Source organism: Micropterus salmoides, unplaced genomic scaffold, assembly GCF_014851395.1.
Source record: "Micropterus salmoides isolate LMB-PRFRI ecotype aquatic unplaced genomic scaffold, ASM1485139v1 Ms_hic_scaffold_1, whole genome shotgun sequence".
NCBI classification, from domain to species: Eukaryota; Metazoa; Chordata; class Actinopteri; order Centrarchiformes; family Centrarchidae; genus Micropterus; species Micropterus salmoides.
This window is the reverse complement of record NW_024040040.1, coordinates 30,584,031-30,602,377: the sequence shown is the minus strand read 5'-3', so window position 1 is coordinate 30,602,377 and position 18,347 is coordinate 30,584,031. Positions and strand designations below refer to the sequence as shown.

Genomic DNA, 18,347 nt, shown 5'->3' with positions numbered 1-18,347 from the left:
GGACTTTGGACCTCTGAGCAACAGTCCAGTTCATTTTCTCCTAAGACGCTTCTGACGTTGTCTCTGTTTCAGGAGTGGCTTGACCCTGGGAATGTGGCACTTGTAGCTCATTTTCTGGACCAGCTGCGATGCAGCTCTCTACGTACAGTCAGCCCTTTCAGCAATGACCTTCTGTGGCTTACCCTCCTTGTGGGAGGTGTCAATGAGAGTCTACTAGACAGCTGTCAAGTCAGAAGCCTTCCCCATGATTGTAGTTGCGTGTGCTGAACCACACTGAGATATTAAAGGCTCTACTCAGGTTGACATTTATTATATTATTCTAATATTTTGAGAAATGGGTTTTTGATTTCCATGAGCTTTAATCATTAAATTTTATTCATTTAGCGCCAATTCACAACAACAGTAGCGCTTTTCATATAGAGCAGTTCTAGACTGCACTCTTTGTGCTCTTGAGGGTCTATCTCAGTAAGCTTGAAAGATATTTTTAAATCTACAGTTCTAGCCGTGTCACTAGATTTTCTGGTATCAATGTCACAACAAGGTTTAAGGATACAGATGACGGAGGTGGTAGCAATAGCCAGTATGGTCCCAACGGGGATGGATTTCTGAGCATCCCGCAAGTCACCTGACCGGTTTGAACCAGCCATGATACCTAGAAGAAGGGGTCACAACAGAAAATTGCAATTGCAATGTAGACAATATTGGAAGAAAAAACCAATATTACAAAAAACAAGTTTAAAACTTGCTATTTAAAATACATGACAATAAAGAAAGTACACAAATAATTCCCACAATACAATGTGTGTGATGCTGTTATCATAGTCTCACCAGTGACAGATGGGAAGTAGATGCCAACCAGCAGTGTGAAAAAGGTGGTGATATCATTGACTACATAGGGCAAGTAGATGTCCTGGGCAGGGTCACTTCCCCCAACAGATGGCAACTTCGTGTTTTCTACCAACCTACCCAGAGGGCCATACTCTGACCACATATTTTCTATAAGAGAGACACAAAGAGAGTAATTAGTCTCCGAATAACAAAGGTCATGCACTATACAACGCATTATGTCAAGCTGAATGTAATTCACCCAAAAGACAATATGTGTCTTCTTTACAGAGACCGAAAGATAAAAATAAAATAAATAAATAAATAAATATTAAAGCTGCAAGCAGCGTTTGGTGGGCCCTCGCACGTGTAGCACGTCGGGGTGTGAGGCTGCCGCGTTGTATATTCTGGAGCTCTGCCGCTGCGGCTGTGAATTTGCTCCTCGCTTCAGACACTGCATGAAGGTGTTACACATCACTTCCTGTGTCTCCTTTGTGGCGCTCTAGAGAACTATATCACTATCGGCGATACAACTATAAAATAAAGTTTTGTGCATATGTGAGCATGTACATTGAAGTTACAACAACTTCCTGTGTCATGGTGAAGAGTTTAACTTCGCCGCCACGCAACCGCCACGCCATGCCACGCCACGCCACCTTGTTAACTGCAAACTCAAAAGTTTTGCAACATGGCAATGTGTTTTCTGGGACAGTTTTGAAGTTGATATGTTTGACCTGCTAGGTGTAGTACATTACATTGTAAAACGTGTCATTTCCTGTTGCAAGCAGATGGCGCTATGATTTTGAGTGAATATTGGCACGTAGATGTGTTCAGGGTGGGACTCTTATTCCAAATTTGAAGCAGATGTGAGCACGTAGACTGAAGTTACAACAACTTCATGTTTTATGGCGAATCATCAATTTTGGACGCCACGCCACGGGCACGCCGTTCCACGAAAACTCACCGTTTGCACAACTTTTAATCATCAGTGGGTTTAGACTGCACAGCACAAATCTGAAGTCGGTTGAACAAAATCTCTAGGAGGAGTTTGTAAGTACGGAGTGTGTAAATCATCCAAAAATTACCATTAAATCCAAAATGGCAGACTTCCTGCTGGGTGTCGATGTGTATCAATAAATTTTATTTGCTATTTTTAACTATGTGAATGCAGTGAAACAGGGTGGGAAAAAAACTGTTGCTATTCTTTGGCTGACTTAACCAGAGGAATAGAGAGAAATCCTAAATGTCACTAGTACTGTAGCAAAACTTACACATAATGAAATATTTCTATAAAACAAACAACTGTTTGACATCAGATTCATGCTGAATCTGATATCAGTGTCCCTAAAATTATAAATGATCCAGCTAATGAGTGGTTGGTGCTGAGTGAGCACCGGTAGTTAAAGCAGTTAAGATGGTACGGAGAGGCAAACTGGTTACAGCGTAAGTTTCCACTAGTAAGAGCAGACATCCAGACTTCTACATAGACAAAAAGTAAAACCAATTTGAATCAATGGAAAAATATTTCAGAGAAAGAGAATGATTTGGTCAAGGAGAAGTTATTTGAGAGAAATTAGAGTGGAACAAAGGGGGGGGGGAATTAGAGATAGGATGAAGCCAAGTAAAATAACCACATATGAAATCACTCTGCACCTGCACATGCTTACCCCAGAGGCTTCACTGAAGGTTTGCAGTAAAACTACTTTGTCATGGTCAGAGGTTACATAACATTAGGAATGTTCTGAGTTTGCACTGTAACCAATAAACCACTGCTGTCCTTGACTGTGTGTATTTGTTTTAAGATGTTAGTATTTAACAAACATTGCCCAAGGCTCTATAATAATTTAATTTAATTAATAAAAGTTTTTATATAGGAAAGACTTCCAGGAACCTTTTAGTAAAACTCCACAACATTAGCACACTGCAACTAAAAACTCCAAAGTAAACACTGTGTTCCAACCTGAAATGACTCCACTGGTCAGTCCCGGGATGCCCTGCACCATGGTCACATTGTTGTTGAAAAAATAGTCATTGCAGGTGGCATTGAGCTCAGGTCCGTCACAAAACAACCTCCACAGCTTGGTAGTGACCGTCACATTGTCTATAACCTCTGTCTTAAGGCAACGGTCAAAGTTATTGTTCTGCAGAGTGCGATTCCCCAACATGCAAACACTGTGGAGGAAGAGAGGATTAGAGTGAGACATTTGAAAATGAACCACTAGGAAAAAAAGTGATTTTAATAATCTACTTCACATTGACATGCCATCTTCATTAGACACTATGGCTGTCTGACGAATCTAGTCTGATGCTATTTTGCATCACATAGAACGACTGGAGGTTATTGTATAATGGACTCACGGAAAGTCCGGTGGCTCAAAGATGGTCTTGATGACTCCAGCATAGATGGCGAGGATGGAGAGAATGACGCAGGCCAGGAAGACTAGCGCAAGCTTGTTGACATATTTCACCCCTACAAAAACCACTACAGCCATCAGTGTTAGGCAGCATGTGCCATAAACACGCATGTTATTTAGCAAAGCATCCACTGCATCCTCCTTTTTCTCTGCAACAAAGATGGCTGCTTTAGGCACGATGTAGGTCTGAATGGGTAAGGGTGAAGGGAAGGACAAGACACAAACAGACAAAAAAAGAATACATAAATTTTACTCTTAATTTAAGTTTATCTCTTTCAACATCCCAAGTTGCATCCTCTGCACCTGAATAAAATTTACAGGTGGTGGAAATACAGTGAGTTGGAGTAAACAGTTGAGAATAGCGACTTTAAAGAAATAGTCCGCGCACAGTGTTCACTCACCAGCAGAATTTCTATAGTACCCAAGATATACATGGAGCCAGCGAAGGTTGTGCCCAGGTAGAAACAAAGACCTACAGCGCCACCAAACTCTGGGCCCAGAGATCTGGAAATCATGTAGTATGAGCCTCCAGCTGGGAGAAAAAGAGAAGAAAAATGGTGGGGGCACGGTGGGAAAGAGTTTTATGAGAAAAGGAACTTTGGAGAACTTGCAGTTTTTCTAATACATCAATGAACATCCACTAAACAAGGGAATTATTGTCAATGTTTTGGTCATGCCCTGGAACCTAAAATATTTCTATTTGCCCAAAATTCTTAGACTGTGATATCTGCTTTCAATTATCATAAAATCAACAGACAAGGAAGGAAAAGGTGGATTCTATTTGATATGTAAAGCTGGGAAATTTTATCATCATTAGAAACTAATAATCATACCTGTTAATAATTTCTTCTCTATTTATAATACATCTCTGGTTAACGTTTGTGTTCCTGTACCTTACCTGGCACAACCCCATTAGTAGCGATTGCACTCATGGATATGGCTGTCAGCATGGTCTGTGGAGAGAAGACAGTAAGGAACAACATCAGAATAATTTATCAGAATAAAACTCTCAAATCTAAAGACCTTACACAGATGATATTTCCTTGAAATTATTTTTATAGTTAATATTTAACTTGTATTGTATGTATTTTAACAAGGGATGATGTGGTGTAGTTAACACCCATTCAAAACTAAGTATGACAGTTAATATAAACCTCCATCTTTTTTTCATGCCTACCTAAAATTCTTTATTTCCATGAACATACCAGACTTTCCCAACAATAGGACACTTGAAGGGCTTAATCCAGCATTAGTCCTTTAAAATACTTCTTAGGAGCTTATGCTCTAAATCTTGCTGATTGGTAATGGATATAAGCTTTTCCATTAGATCAATGATTGTGGCGGAGGGTATTTGCATCAGCATGTTACCTAATAGTGTTTCAGGATGAGAGAAGGGACAGAGCAGGGAGAAGGGCAGGAGGACAAGATAAGAAATACAAAGAAAAGAAAAGACAGAAAGACATGAAAGTTAAAACTTTAAGAAAGAAAGAGGGAGAGGAGAGAGCGTGAAGGTGAGAGAATAGAGGACAAAGGCAGGAGGAGGAAGAGGAGAGCAGGGACAAGGACATGACCATGCTGGAAAACAGGGCCAGTAAACAGCAGAAAACAGCATGGAGGCCAGTGACAATGTTACGGTGGTTGCTCTGTAGTCAATAGACACCTTAAAAATAAGGTGTTTCTGGTTAACAACCTCCCGCTTCCACTGAAAACAAAATCCGCACACAATTCCTATAAATCATGTGGACACAGTTGTTGGAGTACAGGCATCTGCCTTTTTGGAAAGCTCCTAGAACAAATTTAACCAGAGCCAGAGGCCCAGACAGGACCAAACAAGTAGCAGATCGGCATTAACCAAAGATCACTGCATTCCATGAACCTCAACGTCAACCATACATCTGGGTATTGTCATTAGTGTTTTCATAGTAAGGTTAAGTTATATTTGTTCAGAAAACTGTATCACTCAAAACAATAAAATGTGCCATTAAAACTGAGATTCCATTTACTAAAATTCCTCATGGTATCTAGTCTTATTTTACATTATAAACATTAAAGTATGGTGATATAACAGAAAAAATAAGAGTTACTAATAGTAAGATAACTGTAATAATTTTAATTTTAATTAATAATTTTAACTGCAGTCTACTATAATAATACAATAATAAGTCTTGAAGACACATTTAGTAAACAATGAGAGTATGAAAATTACTGAATCATAAATAAAAAGAGAGTTAAAAAATACAGTTTGAGTGAATCCAACTGCTCTAAACTGAAGACAACAACATTCACTTGAAGTTATTTATAGATATTTCTGGTGTTGGGTCTAGAGCACACAAAATATGACCTATAAACAGGTGGCTGATGTGGAACCATCAGTGCAAAGTCAGATGTGCTCTAAGAAGCGAAAATGAACATTAATCTGTTTGACTAAGCTTGGCTCTCTTATTATGTAACAGCAATGATGCAGTGGAGGGTAAATCTAGCACTAGCTAGAGTGTGATATATGAAATGGAGTCCCTGTGTTTCTAGGCAAACCGTCATCACAGGTACAAAATCTGCTATTAATCCATAGCATTACAGATGCAGTGTATTTGGTAACATTTTGTTCAGATGATTTACAATACATATATACAATTAGGAATTGATAAAAATTCCAGGTTTGATTCTTGACTTTGCATATATAGTCTGGAACGTGACCAATTTTGGCCATGTTTTAAGTGAAAATGATCATGTTGCCATTAGAGCATTCTATTATAAGGCAAAAAGCATTAAACTGAGATAGTAGTCCAGGTTTCTGTTTGTACTTTCCCTGATTGAGCTAAAGTAATCCATTGTCTGCAGTGGGATTGGCAAATATAGCCACTGTGTGGGTGTTTCTGTTGCTATGTTTCTGATACTTTGCAGAGGGAGGAATTACGCATCAAGCTGTCAGGTTCCATTAAAGCTAGGAGTCTATGGGAAATGGGGAGTCACAGTGGCAAAATATATGAGGGATCAGGGGCCACTAAGTCAACTTGCTGGCCATTCATTACTGCTGTCAGTGCAACATTTGCACCAGTCTACAATTTAAAGTTGATGCAGCATCTGACCCAAATATTACCAAAACGCTCAATCATATGCACACATATTCACTCTTATATGCTAATGTGTCATGACACATCAAAGACATTAGTGTACATTAGGTTCACTCTTACATAATCTTGCACATCATTGCCCTAATGGCTTAAACACTATAGTCTTGATAAAGGACAAATAACATCTATGTCAACAGTCAGACAAGCTCCTTTCAGTTTTTAGTTTTCTTTAATCTAACAAAACATAAACACAGAATAATAGTGTGGAGGTGCAAATGTTTAAACCTATCTTCAATTTAAAAAGAAACTATGATGGATAAAGTATAGAAAAATGTGAGTCATGTCCATCATGAAGGTTTAGTACTCACACAAGAGCAGCACAAGCCGACTATCGCCAAGGACTCCAAGATTCCGGCAGTGCCAACAATCCAAGTAAGCCGCAGAAATAAGATGACCCCCAGAATATTCTGGAGGCAGGGGAGGTAGACACCCATGAAGGTCCCCATCTGAGGGCTCTATAGAGGGGGGGTGATGAAATGGGTAAGAAAAGACAATAGAGAAGAAAAACAGATTAATGTGTACATAAGTGTGTGTGCTCGTTTGTGGTCGGTGATTTTAGGGTGTTTAGGGATACACGGGGGAAGGTAGGAGATAGGAGAGGAACATGAGATGATGTTGGTATCTATGAGCAGCAAATAATAAAGACAGGAAAGAAGAAGACCAGAGAAGGTGATAAAGAAGGAATAAAGGGGAAATAAAGACATGTTGCCCCCAGCCCTCTCCATGACCTTACATAGCGCCTTTTGGTTACAAAAGCTCCTAGTTGAACTGCTAATCTGTTTTATGTTTTCTTTCCTAACAACTGATCAATTCGCACCAGAGGTCGCGCTCACTCCATGGTCAAGAGTGTACTGTGATCCGTTTTACAATCCGCACATGAGCTGATTTCCTGTCAACTTCACCGTCGATCTCCTTATGGTGCTGTTTTATATTCATCTTAGCTACTTTTCACAGTTAGCGTTATCCATATTTTAATTGTATTTACTGTTTGCTTTTGTATACAGTGTTTGATCATTCTGACCTCAGTGTTTTTAGAAAGCCAGCTAGCTTAGCCAGTCAGCTAGCCTTACTAGCTGCAAAAATAAATAATCAAAATGTTGTGAGGATACAGACGTTTCAGCATATAATGCAGATGTATGAGTCTGTTCATTCTGCAGATCCACACACTTCACTGATAACCACAGAAGTGTAGAATTGCAATAGGCTGCATGAGCCCATGGCCGGTGCCTGTTCTCGGCTGTTCTCCTGTGTCAAAATGGCTGCTATTAATCCTGGACCGATTGGTGATGTTGAACTTTTCCATTCTCCATTTTGCCTGTTTCTCAGCATCTCAGCTGGAGTGAAAGGTCACAGAGAGGGACTGAGCAAAACTCTGTAGAGCTGACGGCACTCCCCTGAGCTTGATGATGCTTTTCTTCATTTAGTAGTCATCTAGGCTAGCTGACTAGCTAAGCCAGCTTCATTTTGGAATGATCAAAACACTAAATACAAAAACAATAATATTAACAGAATGTACAACACCATCTGTGAAAGTGGCTAAAATAAGGATGTTGGCACTGTAAGGAGTTTGGAAGTCAGATGTCATCAAAACACAGAAAACATTTTTATACATTTCACCGCTATTTATTTAATCTTACAAAAAGGACAAGGAATAAATTAAAACCTTTGTAAACACAATTCAAAACTTCAATATTAAATACTCAATACTTAATACTTTTAAAGGCCTTATTTTCAGAATATTAAATTCAGTGCTTTTTAAATACTTTTAAGACCCCGCGGCTAACCTGGCAATGGAAATGCTGCCACTGTTAACAATATGAAGTGCAGTTTAAATGTTCTTTAAAACATAAATGTTTGATAAAAATGAGCAACGACATAATACAGAGTGAAGAAACAAAAAATAATCTATTTAGTAACCTTTTAATATTTCTGTGTCTTCAACGGTTTGACCTTTTCATTTATTTCAAATAAAAAATGTTTAAGTTTCACGGTAAGCAGAAAGGGTGAGCAAAGACACAAGATGCTATGGAGAAGAAAATAAGGTGTTCAAGTTTGCATACCACCCAGCAAGATTTCAGAATAAAACAAACGACAGGGCTTTATCGGTCAAAGACCCTGTTATGTAATGACAGTTCAGCTGGTTTAAAAGAACTGTTAATATGCAACTGCACAGTACCTAACTGTACTGTATGTAGACAATGTCACTGTAAAGCTCTAACAGACATTGTATAAAACAAGGCTCTCCCTGTACCTTAACAGCTTTCTTCTTGGGTCCCTCATCATCATCAGCCTCCTCATGCTCTTGGGCCCCCTGGGTGAGATTGGTGTAGTTTGCCAGTTTATTGAGGAGAGATGACACCATAGGGTTGCTGTCCATCTCCTCCTGCAAAAAAAAAAAAATTATCATATGGTTTAAAATGAATGTTCCCAACTCAGAATGTCATTATTCACAAGTTACAGTAACATAATATATATGTTAACAACATATAAAATAATATTTTTTTAAATACTTTACAACTTTAACTTTGCCTTTAGTGGTCGTTTACCATATGCTTAGATGGATGAACTCTTCCAGGATCAAAGTGAACAGAGCAATATTTAGTTAACTGTTCAAAGCATCTTAGAATAGCCTGGCTGGGTCAGCTTCATACAGAGTGGGGAAAACAGATGCCACAGGGCCTAATTGATCCTATACAAGGGCCAGTGACCACAGAGTGGCAAGGTCGGCCAAATGGCAGAGCAAAGCAGTTTCAGCTGAATAAACTTAAAGGAATGCCCTAGCTTTTATGACAAGTAAACTCTTTGATTGACACATTGTTAAGCTAAGAGAAGAGTAGTACTTTCACCCCCTTGTGTACTATTTTTTTAGTTCACTACCACCTACCCTGAGGATTCAGCATAATGTGCATTAATGAATGGTTTAAGCTCCATAGCCTAGTTATAATTTAAACTGCAGAAATAGATGTGGCAGTGAATGTTGACTCAAAAAGGATATTGATGTTTTTGCAGCTTCTAACCCACAGTTTGGGTTTTTTCCTTCATGGCCTCTAGAATTTTACCAAAACAAATCCCAGTGCTACATTTCCTTGTGTAGTAAGCTTGTGTATAAGCGCCATTTCAAGTTGTTGATGACAGTTACCTCAAAAAGAGCCATGTTGGTGCCATCGTAGCTGTTGCCTTTGTCATTGTCTGTGTTGTTGATAAAGGGACTATTTTCCTTTGGGACGCCATCACCTGTGGAAATACAACAAAAGTAGTGTGTTTAAAATGTCAGGTAAGAAAATCAAAATATGTGTGGTGGCTAGCAAATAAAATACTCCACTGGTTCCACGGCTAACCATATTAGCAAAGGATAAGGCAATTCACAATATTAGATCTGCAGGTTCTTTCCGTGTTTTACACTTCCACAGCATCCACTGAAAACAGCGGACACTGTGGAATGGCCCAAAGCCACTTTGGAGTCTCTGCCTTACAGCTGATCTACGTCTCACACAGCAGCCAAGCCATCTTCATAGACAACGCTGTAGGACCAAACTGTGAACCCCATCAGATGTTTGCTGGGGCCGGCAATCTACACAGCAAGGGCACTGAGCACATATTTTGAGTGAAAATACAGCTTAGAGTTTAGGGGCTAAGATACCTGACATGCTGCAGTCAAGTGCGAACAGTGAGTGATCTGATCTTATTTCCAGACTTATTTCCAAATGTGTATCTGTGCTTCTTGGTTTAATTCATTACATCATACTTGATTGAAAGCACAGATGCATTCACACATGCGAATACAGTAACTATGTTGCAAGTGTTTGTTTACACTATTTCATTTGGTTTGTTTAGGGAAGAAAAAAAATCCAAATCACGCAGAAGGAAGATCAACTCATTTATGTCCCATTATCAGATTAATCAGATTAGATTTTCCTTATTCCCCCTATTGGGGTTCAAAATAAGTCAAAAATACTATAACCTTCAGGCTGCTGTCTCGAATCTATGATTCTGAGTAAGAATGAGAGAGAAAAGGTGCCAGCAGTTGAAGTAGATCCCAGTTCTGCCATGCAACAACATGGCATAATAACATCATAAACCTCTGCTGGTGTAAACCTTAGCAAAACAATCACACAGACAAAAAAATGGTGCTTTGGGTTTTATAGACAATAAAACACTATAAATAAAAGCCAGTAACACAAACAATTCAACAATACGCATGAGGTTCAACAAAATTAAGGGAGGAAAAATCCAACAGGAAACAAAACAGAGGTGGTGACTATAAACCACTTAAACTGAAGAGCAAAGACGTCCATACCAGAGCAGCCACAATGAACTAACACAAGGACAATGGAGGACAGAAAATCAAGGCGACAACAACACTATTAACCACATGCAATAAATGCAGTGATTCCTGAAGGCATTTCTTGCAGCCATCTTCAATCACCATTAAATTGGCAACATCATCCACTACTTTCAATGACTCAAAACCATTAAAACATTTAGGTGACAAGTTGATTTGCAAGCCTTAACTGAATACCAGCAGCAATACAGTAGTTCACTACTCAATTCTGGCTGGCTGATCACTTCTGTATCTGAAATCTGAACACTTCAGAATTTAGAGGCAAAAAAGTCTAACAAGGCTACAGATTGCATGTGAAGAAGCCAGAGTTTATCTACCCAAGCCATGCCTGCTCTTTGATTTTAGTTTAGTTAGATTTTAGTTTAACCACTTTTCCATGACGAGCATGAGCTTTTTTCCGTACTACTGACAAAAATATTGCTCTAACCACTAAGGCTACAAATGATTTAACCTATAATTGCTTAATATGTAGGCTACCTTAAAGAATAATTGATTTATCCATCTATTAAATGTCAAAATAAAATTGCTATAAAATTGTTTTCTCTGATCAACAGTTCAAAATCAACAGATGTTCAATGGACAAAGAAAACCAGCCAATCCTCAGATTTCAGCATCTGAAACCAGAGAATGTTCACCTGAAATATTAATCAATTATCAAAATATTTGCAGATACATTTTCTGCTGATTTACTAATCAATTAAATGACAAATTGTTTCAGTTTTACTATGCACTGTGAGGAGATAAAATGTCATGGACATCCTCAAATTCTGCTTTTAAAGGATGAACATCTAGAACAATTAACACCTAACTGTGGGATTTTACTGTTTGACCAGGTCTATCCATGGATGTCATGCACATATTTAAAAGTGCTGTGTTGAATATCCAATACATTAATGGTGCCATAGATTTGTCGCTTTTTCTTATTTAATCAAACCATTTGTCTACATGATCCATTGTTTCATCATTACTTGATCTCTCCTCTAGAGAAAATAGCTGGTGTAGTTGTTATCATGTTGACAGAATCATTTCAAGACAGTACAAGAAATATTCATAACCATATACCAAATCCATTGTTGACCATGGCTCTCTTCTTCATTCATCAGTGGAGCTGCCAACTGTGAGCTCCACTGTGGGGATTTCATGGGTAACTTTTACTGCTTGATCCAGCTGCAGGGAGAATAAGAGGCTTGCAGTGTGGCTTAGCACGGTGTTAATCACAGGGAAAGTCACTATGTCCTTGTTCTGTGTAGCTCTTTAAAACACAGTCTGAGTGGGATAGCTGAACATATTGAGTGAGGACAGAGTGTTTCAATAAGCTGGGATAATGGAGAATGAATTTAAGACAATGGCTATTGTACTGCAAGGATGCAGCCAAGGGTGAATCTACCTTCACCGCTTAGCTTGGTAGGATGCCACACACCACAGGTAATCATTGTCTTAAATTATACTAGCTTAATCCTCTTTGAGGCCCGACGGCATGCTAAAACTGGCATTACTGTTTCCAAAACAAGTGAGGTTTCTGCTTTTAGAGTGTGTCCACCAAGGTGGTTTAGATTCGAATCAGGAGGTGATCAGAATCACTGAAATCACTTCAGGTGTAATGGTTGCATAACACATTTGAGGAAATATTTTGTGAGACAGTGATCAAATTATTAGGGCTGCAATGACTAGTCGACATAATCAACAACATGAATTATAAAAATTTGTCGACAGGGAATTTCAGTGTACACATGTCGTTCCAGAGATGTTCTTGCTAAGATGGCAGTCTTAGCAAGGTCAGGTGGTTCATTTTTAACTGTAATGCACACAGGAGGTGCTGGGGGCAGTATAGCTTCCATTGTCTGCCACGACTGCATGACTGTAAGGCTACTCATGAAGAAGAAGTATGACTGACGGCGCAGCTGAGAATGAGACCAAAACTTTCAGCAGTATTGGAGCATTTCAGCGAAAACTAATCAGCAAAACAAATTCAGTGCAAACACAGTAAAGCAGGGTTGACATTTCAAGGCAGCACTACGGTAATGCATGAACATCTTAAACGCAAGCACCCTGGAGCTGTTATATCTACTCTGATGGTCGGAAAACAAGGTCTCATGGATGGTGCATGCTAAGAGAACACTATTTCAGCTGTGTTAGCTCACACGTTACATGTAATAGTAAATCAGTGAATTATAGGAGTAGCCTACCCTGCCTCATCTTCTTCCCAATTTTTCCCCTCATGTTGAAACTAGCGTTCATTCTGAATAGCAAACCTCCTCCACTTAATGGTAGCTTGTTAGTCTGTGTGTTGGTAGTATATCAGTAATTCAGATGTATGATGTTTATGGTTAATTAGCATAACCAGTACCTCGTATGTGATAAACTATGATACATAACCTTCAACTTGTTAATTAATGCAGCTTTTTGTTTTGTTCTTTCATGACAAAAATAATGGCTGACTAATCCACTAATCAAAAAAATTTCAACAGATTAGTCGACTATCAAAATATTCATTAGTTGCAGCCCTCCAAATGATAAGTTTCAACATTCAAATTATAGTAAAAACTACTGCACTTTTGAACATTCGATGCCACAGTCAGAAGGTAATACATCCTCCTGAATTTAAAGGCTCCCACTGTTTGAAAAAAATAAAGACATGATCTTTCTTCTTGGACAGCACATGTTTTTTTCCCTAAAACGGCTTCTTCGTTAAATTCTTATTTTAAGGCAGAGCTGGAACAATAAGTTGATTAATTTATTTTTCCAGCTTCTAATGTGAGGATTTACTACTTTTCTCTGTTTTATACCATGGTACATTAAATATCTTTGGGTTTTAGACAATTGGTCCAATTTAAAGGTTTTATCTTGCTCCGAGAACCTGCGCTGGGCATTTTTTTGGAAGGTTATGGGCTAAAAGATTAATCGATCAATCAAAAATATAATTGATTGATTAATTGATAATGCACATATATTGTCCAATGTGTGCTGAGATATGATTCTGGTTGCTTCAAAGAAGCAAACTTCAGACAGAGTGGGATGCACCTTCTACCTGGAATTGCACAGTTACATACAACACAAAACATCAAGTATTTACTATAAGATATTGAAAAGATAGCAGTAGTTTTTGACTATTGCAAATACAACAGTAAACACACATTTCATGGGCATTCATTTCTGGTTTCTGGTTCTGGTACTTTTAATTTTTTCTCTGCTTCATTATTTGCATCTCTGTGTCTTGTATTTTTGCCTAAATAACAAATGGAAGGCAATAAAAATGTTTTCACCCCATGGCAACACTCCTACAGTCTATAAAAGCTGGGATCTCATGCTGCTTTAAACCAAAAATACCTAAAATGGCAGATGTGTGGCACAAATCTTGTCCCACCTCTATGTCATTAAATCCTCCAGTGACCTCAAGTTGCACTTGTACTTCACCATTCCAAACTAGGGAAATGTGCCAGCTGCCACAAATCCTTCCAGTAGGAACCAAATACTGCAATTACTGCAGTCATTGTCGTAGATTATGTACTAAAGAAAAGGGTATAGAGACGAAGAAATTAACGGAATGCTATGGATAACCTCATGTTTGTCAGTCTGTCTACACATCATCCTAACGAATGTGTGTTCTTTGTCTTTGGTATGCTGTAGCGACCAGTCCTGGGGGACATGGTCCAGATTCATATACAGTAGCAGTGACAAGACTCTGGCCTAGTTAACAGATGTTAGCCTCTGTGGACATTACACATGTTGCCATTTATCTTGGACTAATTTGTTCTGCTACCTGGAAATTCATGTTTACGTCCTTATTTACTCATTAAATAGAGGTTACAAATTTCTGGGCATTATCTTTTGGGGCAACACAAAGGCGCAGAAGGATTGACCTTCAACTGGACAACCTGGGTTTGCCCTTGGATATTGCAACAGCATCACAAAATAAATAACAGTTTGGCTTAAGCTGTCAAAAAGCTATGATCTATCTCTCTGTTTGGCTTCAAATTTGGGGGAGAAAAAGTTCAGAACATACTGATGACTGACCAGGTATAAACTGCAAAGATGGCAGCCTGCCCTGACATTATTACTCATCCTGCATTACACAAAGTCCTAACATCAGCTGTGTACAAACTCGTTTATAAGTATATGATATACACCTGGTCTACAGGAAAGAATTAGAAGGGAGGAGAGCGTATGTGTGTGTTAAGTAAAACTGGTAACAAAAAAAATTCCAACCTTTAAAGCCCAAAAATGTCTCCAGCTAAAGGGGTCGATATCGCATCAGACTAATCCAGTGATTCTTATACAGTATGTGCACTATATTGTACTCTCATGTGAAATCTATTAATGATATAGGTATTTGGACACTTACACATAAATAAGTGGAACTGCACTGTAGAGAATCTTTCATTAATACTCAAACAACTGGAAAGGATGAATCCCACCAAACCTAAAACTACACTGAAGATGGAGATGCACTCCTCTCTCCAACTCTGACTCACGTTTCCTGTTTCCTTTAACAACTCACCTCTCACAAGATTTTCGAGTGAAAATTGTCCCTGAGCCTGACATTGGCAAAAATAAACACTTTTTGTGGATGTAATTTTGACAAGCATAATTGCCCTAAAGGAACACTTTGTAGCCACAGTTCGCGGCTGCCAGCTGAAGCCATCTTCTGCAATGATTCCAAAACTTTTTGTTCCTACACATATCTTCTTTCCTTTCTATTCTTTCCTGTAGACCAGGTGCATATCATATCGCGTACATCATTTTCTCCTTATAAATGAGTTTGTATGCATTGCACTTTCAGCATTACTGAACTGACATGAGAACAGCTGATGTTAGGACTTTGTGCAATGCAGGATGAGTAATAATGTCAGGGCAGGCTGCCATCTTTGCTGTATATACCTGGTCAGTCATCATAACTGAGCTGATTTTCTCACAGAGGCAGAGCTGGACGGGGTGGTGGGAATTATTTTAGCTCACTGAAAATATTTATGACATTACATATTTTTAGACACTTCCCCATCTTATTTTGCATGTATATAAACATACCATTGTCCGACCACAAATCACTAGAACCACGCTTAACATCACTGTAGTCATTAAAAGGTAATCCAACAATCAAATTAAGGTGGAAGGTGTGGACCAAACAAGGCCAACAATCGTCTTTTGCATCTGAACAATAAAATCCAGTCGAAGTTACACATTTTAAAAAGGTTTCTTACTTAATGTGTAAGTAGTAGACACATTATGTTTCAGAATTTCCTCATTTTCCACAACAAAATTTAACTTTTAACCAGTAGCTAATGGTATGACATGCCTGGAATTATACATAACGCATTCAAGCCAACATAACAAAAACAAGTGGCCCCAGCCAAATAAAATCATAGCCTATAAAATCAAATAAGGAAAAACCTAGATTACAAGTCCTCTTATTTACCCCAAATAGATTTTTACTGTGGTTAACCTACTTCAAACAACTAAGAACAGACAAGATCCTGATCCTTTCAATGTAAATGGTAAACTGAACAGTATAACTGCCTAAACGTTCAGCTATCAACTAGGTTGTCAGCCAAGAGAAGTTGACCAAGGCTGGACATTTGCTAGACATTGACTCCCTGTGCATACTTTCCTGAAATAACCATTCACACAAAAGCCAAAAAAGAAAAGACCACCTTGGAGACCTGTTCCCTCTTACCACGCTTATCTCTCAACAAGCTCTGATAAACCAAAAGGAAAATTCCAACCCAGCTCCAGACGACAGACAGACACCGTTAGCAGCAATGAACTGGTGAAGAAAGTGGAACATCTAGCAGCTTGGTATTTTGTTGGAAAGGGTGGAGACCAAACAAGTTGCCACTTGGCTAAAACAAATCCAAATGCATGCTACAGCAGCTAATGTTCTTCAATGACTGCTGATAAATAGTGTGCAAATACTGTAAACAGGCACTTGAGTCCTAAAGCTGCCATGTGTGCAATGTTTTTACCAATGTGATTCATTCACTCTACATCAGTCAACTCTGCATGCAATTGATTAACGCCTAGTGGCCAGCTGTGATGATTTGTGCAGTTTGCCGAAGTCCATGGCAAAGCTACCAAACTTTACCGGTTTAGGCCAGAATGATCCAGAATAAAGAATCCAAGCAACCCACTGTGCTGTCTATAATAAAGAGGGAGAAAGGGAGAAGGGTGAAACCTCCTGTGTAATTATTGATGAATGAATGCAGGTGCATTTGATGGTGAGATGTTCCACTTCTGCAGGTGGTGAGTGTCCCTGTGCTATAGCACATTTGGTGACCCCTTAAAATGTGACATTGCTAGAGGCTATAGAGCGTGTAACCAGCAATGACCATGTGCAAACTAAAAGAGATTAAATCAACCTCTTTGGTAAAAATATCCTCTTCTCCCATAATTACAAAAGCTAGTGTGGTAGAACACTTTGATGAAAAATATGCAATCTGCCAATCAAAGTTTATGTCAGTTCACAACTCAGTTAAATTCTTTGTAGATGACATTTATTTAATTACTTTCTATTTTAAGAATTATGATATTGCAGGTTTTAATAGTGGCACAAACACCAAAGTATTATTCGGCAGAGAAACATGAGAAATGACAAGCTTAATATGATGTGGCTCATTTCACTCATCATTCACATATTTTATTTGAGCACGCTACCTCTAATTGATAGCACACTTAATAAATAATAATTAATGAAAGAGCTTGTTGTCAAAGACAGATCTTGGCAAAGTAAAGCTGTGATTTACTTGAAATAGGTAAACAAAGTAGATAAGAACCAGAGTTAACAGTTCCTCATCATTACACTTTTTTTGTCAAAGTCCTGGTATCATTGCAGGATGAAGTAGTTACATATGCAGATGGTTTTCACTGTTGATGTGTGCTAGATTATCCCAACATCTGATATTTAAAGAGCATTCTTTTACATCACAGTCAGCGATGTACAGTATCATAAGGGAATGGGATTCCCTGACCCTGCCGCAGTGTATTGCACAGTAGAAAGTAGTTATTTGTCAGGACAGTTGTCAGTGAATGTCATTAGTAAAAGACCGAATGTCACATTGTTAACCACCCTCTTCTGCCATAAGTCTTTCTAATTTACTCTCAGCGCTTTGTGTTTGTGATCACATCCCTGGTTAAAGAAGCTGTGGAGAAGCTCAGGCTAAAGTCAGACTTCATCAGCACTCAGCACAGCAGATACAGGTACATTGAGGATGTCCTGATGGTTTGGCTTAGACTTTCTGGTCACTGTGGTAATAAATGACCATGCATCCTATTTATATCTACTAAGCTGCACACTGTGACAACGCTGTAAGCTGCCTAACACTACCAGCATTAGCCCATGGCTCCTTATACCAAGGAAAAAATATAAAGAGGGAGCTAAAAAAGATAGAGCTGTAGGAGACATTGGGAGTCCAGAAATTGCAAGTCAAAATCAGTTCCTTAATTTAAGATTACATAAAAAGAAACAGATTCAAGATTAAGAAGCAGCTGAAACTAACAAGCAAATTGACTTCATGTATATGTAGTACAGTATACACTTAGTTTAACTGCTGGACAACACAGATGCGACACAGTGCATTAATCTTTAGGCTGAATTTCTATACTCTAATTGAATTAGTTCCATGCCTTGCCCAGTTATCCATA

The 18,347-nt window shown here is 38.6% G+C and overlaps 1 protein-coding gene across 4 annotated transcripts in view; it reads right to left on the bottom strand.

The window, feature by feature from the left end:
• slc12a7b (solute carrier family 12 member 7b) overlaps positions 1-18,347 on the bottom strand; it is a 61,122-nt gene that overhangs the window by 24,314 nt on the left and 18,461 nt on the right. For all 4 annotated transcript variants that reach the window (XM_038723782.1, XM_038723776.1, XM_038723797.1 and 1 more), the window contains exons 2-10: positions 9,510-9,604; positions 8,622-8,753; positions 6,679-6,825; positions 4,138-4,192; positions 3,641-3,771; positions 3,184-3,425; positions 2,786-2,997; positions 829-996; positions 554-652 (exon numbers count right to left, since the gene is read on the bottom strand). In XM_038723782.1, the coding sequence (XP_038579710.1) occupies positions 554-652; positions 829-996; positions 2,786-2,997; positions 3,184-3,425; positions 3,641-3,771; positions 4,138-4,192; positions 6,679-6,825; positions 8,622-8,753; positions 9,510-9,604 (1,281 nt within the window). The remainder of the gene's footprint in view (positions 1-553; positions 653-828; positions 997-2,785; positions 2,998-3,183; positions 3,426-3,640; positions 3,772-4,137; positions 4,193-6,678; positions 6,826-8,621; positions 8,754-9,509; positions 9,605-18,347) is intronic.